Genomic DNA, 6,917 nt, shown 5'->3' with positions numbered 1-6,917 from the left:
GGGAGGGAGGGAGGGAGGGAGGGAGGGAGGGAGGGAGCAGTTCCTGGTTAGCTGTGCCAACAGTGAGGAAGGGAGATGGGTATGAGGCATAGGAAGGTCAGGCTGCATTCAGACCTGCATGGATGGGCTGCTTCCTATAGGATAAACTGAAACTTAGGAGGAGGACAGCGTGGGACTCATATCAGTGTGCTGTCCAGGATGCTGTGTCCTGCTGAAGAGCCAAGGCTTCAGCCACGCCAGGTTGCAAACAAACCTACCCCAAATTTCCAGGAACACAGAAGTTGCAGGCCACTTACTGTTCCACGAACGTTCAGCAGGTACCACAGGAGCTGACTTCTGACCCATGGCAATAAGGGCAGCTGTTAGCGCCTGTGGGCCCCAACATAGATAACTATTTTCCCTAACTGGACTGGTATGGAGGTGCAAGGAATAACTAGACACGGCTTACACAGTCATCACGGAAGGGCATCTCAGGGTTCTCATCTCCTGAAGATCTCCCTGCATTTATTATCCAAACAGCTTTTATGCCAGCGGGGGGGGGTGGGGGTGGGGAAGGATTCACGATTCACCAGACCTGTCTCCTAGATAACCAGGTGAATGGCGTTTTGTCACGTCCGGATCTACCTGTCTGCTGTGTCTGCTAGCTGTCACATAGGCTTGAGTCAGCATCTCTATAAGGCATACTCCAAATTACAAAGAAAGGAGCAACAACATCCTGACCCTTTGTTAGGGCAGTGACAGCCTGTCTGCAGGGCTACGTGATCACCTCAGGTGGGGCCTGTGGCTTTAGAGCCTGGCTGCCACTCCATATAGAAATATGGGCCTACAGGCAGCCAGGGTCCCTAACAAGAATGACATTCGGAACACTTGACCCTGTGCCTGCCATCCCAGTGTGCACCTGATGACTGCTTCATTTCTTCCTTTCAGATCATGAGTACAAGATTTCATCCCAGGAAGAGTCACTAAACTACACTGATTTCCTCCTAACTCCTCCTGGCAGTGCTTAGGTCTTAATAATTGGATGTTATGGGCCTTCAGTGGAAGGGAAGATTGAGGTGTTGGCTAGGGTTTTGCTGGCATCACTTAGCAGGGAAGCGGACTAATCCCAGGTCTCTGTGGCGTTTGAACACATTCTCGGCCCTCTGCTCTTCTACTTGTAGGCTTGTAATTTAGACAGTGAGGAGTTTGCAGAAACCAATTAGGGAAGCTAACACTGTTCATTCTGTTTTGTCTCTCTGTCCCCACCCTGTCCCCAGCTCTAACAGAGGAACTGGAATCTGTAAGTAATGAGCTCCATGCGATTGACATCCAGATTCAAGAACTTACAGAGAGGCAGCAAGAGCTCCTTCAGAGAAAGTCCGTCCTGGCAAAGAAGCTCAAGCAGTGCTTAGAGGGCTCCGACGCCGAGGCGAGCAGCAGCTGTGACTCCTCACCAGCCTCATGGAATAAAGAAGGTTTGCCAGCCTTGTGCCTTCTGACTGCTTTAATCTAGAGTCCCATAAGTCCATGTGGGGCAGTCTGTCGCGCCAAGTGTCGCAGGGAATCTGTCAGGTGAAGCGGTGAATGGACACTTAAAAGAAATCCCACACTAGCCCAGAATTGAGAAATATTTATTTAGGGGTAAACTCACAAATCAGAATCCTCCTCTTGATTGGTTGAATCACGCTATCCAAAATGAGCAGCGGGCGGAAAAGAGCAAGGGGAAGGAAAAAGGGGTGTCTGCTTAGCTTATATAGAATAAGAGGCCACACCCCAGTAGGTGGGTAATTACAAGCTGTAAATCTTCCTACAGCACCAGTCTGTACCAGGAGATGCAGTGTCAGGCAGACCATTCTTTATCCAGGGCCTGTGATACAGTTGGGGTGGTCTCTGCATGTGGCTTCAGTAGTAGTTGTCAGTGTCTACAAAGTGAATGGGGTATCAGCTCAATTTTTAAGCATTAACTAAAACAAAGATAAAAGTTAGCCAAACCCTTGCCATAGTGAACAAGTCTTCTCCCCACACCCCCCTTTTTTTGGAGAAAGTCTCTACATAGCAATAACTGTCCCGGAACTCATTGTGTAGACAAACTGACCTTGAACTCACAGAGATCTGACTGCCTCTGCCTCCTAAGTGCTGGGATTAAATGTACAGAACAAACCATTGTTTATTTAAAATCATGAATGAAGGGCTAGAGAGATGGCTCTGTGGTTAAGATCACTGATTGCTGGTTGGTTCCATGCCTGCATGGTGCTCACAACCATCTGTAACTGCAGTCCCAGGGTATCTAACACCTTCTGGTCTCTGAAGGCATTCAGCACTGACATGGTACACAGGCATTTTTGCAGGTAAACACCCATACGTATAATGTAAATAATTGAACATGTCATATAAAACTTTTATTACTAACTTTGATGGCATATTTCTAGAAATTAGAAATTTTTTTTGTGTGTGCGTATATTATTTTCTGGTACTGGTCTATAAATGTAACATTTATATCCAAATTCCAGAGTTTTGTTAATTTCATTCATGCTTGACACATCAGGGTACTGTGAACTCCCTAGTCACCATTCAGATGGCCTTCCACATGCCTGCCTGAGCACCACCCTCCTCCATGTGGGCTAATTTCAGCTACTGGCAAGTGTTTAATTGGTTTCTGATACAACAACCATATGATAGTCAATATGCTTTTGTTTTGACTACTTAGTTACATTAATCACAAAATTATTATAAATATTTGGTGGTTCATAGAGGTTAAATATGTATGTTTGTGTGATTTGTATTCTGGTAGCTTTGTGAAAAAAGTGGACATTTACATTCATATCTTGTATACAGTCCTGATCATTCTAATCTGTTTAGCTTATTTTTCTCTTTCTAGATTTCCCGTGGTCTGGGAAGGTTAAAGGTGTGCTGAAAAATGTTTTTAAACTGCAGAAGTTCAGACCCCTGCAGCTGGAAACCGTCAATGTCACCATGGATAGAAAGGACATCTTTCTGGTCATGCCCACAGGAGGTGGGAAGAGCTTGTGCTACCAGCTGCCAGCACTGTGCTCAGAGGGTGAGTACAATAGGTGGCTGACATTGGAAACTCTCTTTGTTTCAGTTGTCTGTTAATATCAGTCATCTACTAACGTGGGTACACTGGAGAAAGAACTTGTTTGAGGATGGGGAGAGAAATGCTGATGTGGTTGTTGAGATATGGACTTCATGATGCTTACAGACATGCGTGTGGGCTGTGTGAGATCAGCCGGGGCCAGATGAGCTAGGCCATGTGCAGATGTGCCTGGCGCCACTAGAGTGAACCATGTCCTCTCAAGTGGCGTATGGAGGGAGGAGGGCTCCAAGTGCCACCCTGAAGTTGAAAAAAAGAGGAACTTGAAGAAAGCTGAGGAGTAACCAGGTGCAGGAGGGTGTCATCAGGAGAACGTGCTGGGGTTAGCCTAGGGACAGGAGAGCTTGCAGGCGGGAATTGTGTTTCTGTGATGTTTGCCTGCAGGAGGTCACCTAACAGTAGGACCTAAAAGTTAAAGGTTAAAGGCCAGAACTAGTCCTTGACCTTGGGTAGGAATTCAGGCAGAGGCTGGCAGAGGCTGCCTTGGGGCACAGACAGCAAGTGTGAGTGAGGCTGAGTGACTGGGAAGCCAAGCTTCCGAGGGTGGGGTACTCTGGAAAGAATGGCTACTAGGGAAGAAGAGAAAGGTAGTAGTAGTCTGTCTGATGTGCTGTAGCAAACTCTCTTAGACTGGATATAAATAGTTAAAGTTCTGGATGGAGTCTATGGAGGCCAAGGTCAAGGCAACAGCACATTTGATGTCTAGAATGGACCTGCCCCATAGGTGTGATCCTTTCTTGCTTTGTCCTCATATCATAGGGACAATCCCTTCATTCTTGTTTATCAGAACGTTGATCCCAGACCTCAGCCTTCCTGACTTACCCTCTTCCCCAAAGGCTGTGCTTTTCAACACCATCACAGTGTGTATTCGGTTCCAATAAGGCTTTCACTGGTCATCAGTAGTCAGCCCACTGCAGGTGTTGAGGATTTCTGAACGATGAAGACTGTTTAACTAACGAGTGCATGTGCCTAATGAGGGAGGAGGTGCAGGTGTGGGGGAGAGGGAAACTGATGGGGAAAAGCCCCATTCTCTCCTCTGCCAGACTATGGTGAGGAACAGAGTAGAAACACAAAGTTGTGTCCTGTCAGCATCGTATAGCAGCTTACAGATGAAGCTGCTCTCTTCTACGCTCTCAGGCTGACTTGATCTGATAGGAAAAGTGAATCCCACATGTGCCTCCTATTTGGAGCAGCATGACTGTTCCTTTGGCCAGTTTGCGATGATTTTTCTCTGATACAGTAGTTTAGTATTAGGCCTGGCATGTGTTATTTCATTGAGATTTACTATATTAGTTGTTAAAGAGGGTAACAAATTCATAATAGTAAAATCTGTGTTTCTCTGGGATTGAAGAAAGGTAGAGATTTCTGTTATCTTAAAATATACTTATTTTAGTTTTTATGTGTATGTGTGTGTATGTCTGTTTACACATGCGTGTGGAAGTCCTCTGAGCTCAGAAGAGGCATTGGACCTCCTAGAGCTAGAGATACAGATAGTGTGGGACAATGGTCTGTACCCTCTCACTTGTATTTTAAATAAACGCTGATTGACCTAGTATCCCAGGCTTCTTAGGAGCTCTTATAACTTCTGTTAGTCCATAATTCTTGTCTATGTTAGCTACGTGGCTTGGTACTTTTTTTGGTGAGGCAGTCACATCTTGCTTGTTCTGTGTCTGACTTCCTCTCTCTCTGGGTGAGGACTGCAGACTGAAACTTCCCTTTTCCCAGAATTCTCATTGCTCAGCCTCTACTTCCTGCCTGGTCATTGCCCACCTATACTTCCTGCCTGGCTCCTGGACAATCAGCATTTATTTAAAATACAAGTGACAGGGTACAGACCATTGTCCCACAGTGGTTGTGAAGTACCATGTGCTGGGAATTGAACCTGGTACTGGGTGACACTCGGCTCTTAACTGCTGAGCTATCATTCCAGCCCAATGTTTTATCTTATGATTTATTTGTTTGGCTTACATTCATCTTATTTTGTCATTTATTTTGCCCATCACCCTGCTTTATGAAGCTAAGAAATAGTTATGCTGATAAATCTGCATCAGCAGCTGCCTGAATAGTAGGTCAGGTCCACAAGATACAGAAAGTGTGTAGTGCAGCCCATTGTGGAAGGAGTGTGGGGTTGAAAGTAGCTTTTGTTTTTTCTCTTTTAGGTTTTACACTTGTGATTTGCCCACTCATCTCTCTTATGGAAGATCAGCTGATGGTTTTAAAACAGTTGGGAATTTCAGCTACTATGTTGAATGCTTCTAGTTCTAAGGTGTGTGGGTATGGTGTGGGTTTTTAGATATAAACTCTTAACTGATTTGGGTCTCAGCTGTTTCTGAGTTACCTCTAAGTTACAAGCCCCGAATCAGGAGTCTCAGTCTTCTGCTCAAGAGCTAGTCTGGACACAGTCTGGTTTTGCATGCCCCAATCATTTAAAATGCCCTTTAAACCTACAAAGATGGGGGAAGAAAACAATGACCAAACAACCGTGAAAAGCAGCAGTGTTCTGTGACATGTGAAGTCACAGAGATTTTAGGTTCAGTGTTCGTAAGTAAACTCGTGTTGGAACCAGCAAGCTCATTCTCTCACACTGCTTCACGCGTGCTCATCCTCTTACACACTGCTTCACGTGTGCTTATTCTTTTACACACTGCTTTACGCATGCTCATTCTCTCACACGCTGCTTCACGTGTGCTCATTCTTTCTCACTGCTTCACGCGTGCTCATTCTCTTACACACTGCGTCACGCGTGCTCATTCTCTTACACACTGCGTCACGCGTGCTCATTCTCTTACACACTGCTTCACGCGTGCTCATTCTTTCTCACTGCTTCACGCGTGCTAATTCTCTCACATGCTGCTTCATGCAGGCTCATTCTCTTACACACTGCTTCACTTGTGTAGCAGCTCAGAGTTGAGTGTGCATGGAGAAAGCGCAGTCCACGTGACAGACTCCTCCTGTCTAGCACTTCATATGAAACATTTGCTAACATGTTTTGTGTTATGTACTATAAAAGAGCAAGGAGGGACTGGGAGATGGTTCTGTGGGGACTGTGAGGGCAGCCTGAATTTAATTCCTGGACCTGTGTGAAACTAGTCATAGATGCTCCCACATGTAGTCCTGGAGCTGGGGAGGTGGAGACAGGAGGATTCCTGGAGCTGGCTGGCTGGCTGGCTAAGCCTAGTCTAATCGATGAGCTCAAGGTTTAGTGAGAGACTGTCTTAAAAAATAAAATGGGGAGTGTAGAAGTGGAAATTTCACTCTGACTTCTGATGTTGGCAATGTGTAAATGTCTACACATGCATATACCACACACACACACACAGCAGAACCTTTAATCTAGTTTAATACAGAAAATGAGTTACAGCACATATGTGTGTAGTGATGAACCATCTTACCCTAATCTGCAAGGACAGACCATGTCCAAGCTTTTGTTTATACATTCTATTCTCAAACTCTTTAAGAATACACAAATTATTCTTAATTTTTGTATTGTCAGTAGTAAAAAACGGACAACAATGTTGCTGTATAGTTGCCATTCTTTATCTATACTCTTAACCCTTTCATTTAGTCATATGAACAAAGCCAAGGCCTCATGTTTCAACTGGAAAGTTTTGAGTGTATACCGCTCTTGTTTTGCTTTCACTTTTGTGTGTCAGTGGAGTAGGGCATGAGCATGCCACAGTGCACGCATATGTGGAGGTCAGAAGACAGCTTGCAGGAGTCACTCTCCTGCTACCGCGTGTTTCTGGAGGATCAAACTCAGGTTCTCAGGTTTGGCATAGACTCCTTTGTCTGCTAAGCCATCTTGCTCAGCATACCTCATGCATAC

General features: G+C 45.3%; 1 protein-coding gene across 2 annotated transcripts in view; it reads left to right on the top strand.

Annotated features, from left to right (window-relative positions):
* Positions 1-6,917, top strand: part of Recql (RecQ like helicase) — a 26,186-nt gene that overhangs the window by 10,554 nt on the left and 8,715 nt on the right. For both annotated transcript variants that reach the window (XM_013352802.2, XM_026787898.1), the window contains 3 exons: positions 1,257-1,454; positions 2,858-3,037; positions 5,251-5,357. In XM_013352802.2, the coding sequence (XP_013208256.1) occupies positions 1,257-1,454; positions 2,858-3,037; positions 5,251-5,357 (485 nt within the window). The remainder of the gene's footprint in view (positions 1-1,256; positions 1,455-2,857; positions 3,038-5,250; positions 5,358-6,917) is intronic.

The sequence above is a fragment of the Microtus ochrogaster genome, assembly GCF_000317375.1.
Source record: "Microtus ochrogaster isolate Prairie Vole_2 chromosome 14 unlocalized genomic scaffold, MicOch1.0 chr14_random_2, whole genome shotgun sequence".
Lineage (NCBI taxonomy): Eukaryota > Metazoa > Chordata > Mammalia > Rodentia > Cricetidae > Microtus > Microtus ochrogaster.
This window is presented reverse-complemented; position numbering and strand designations above follow the sequence as displayed.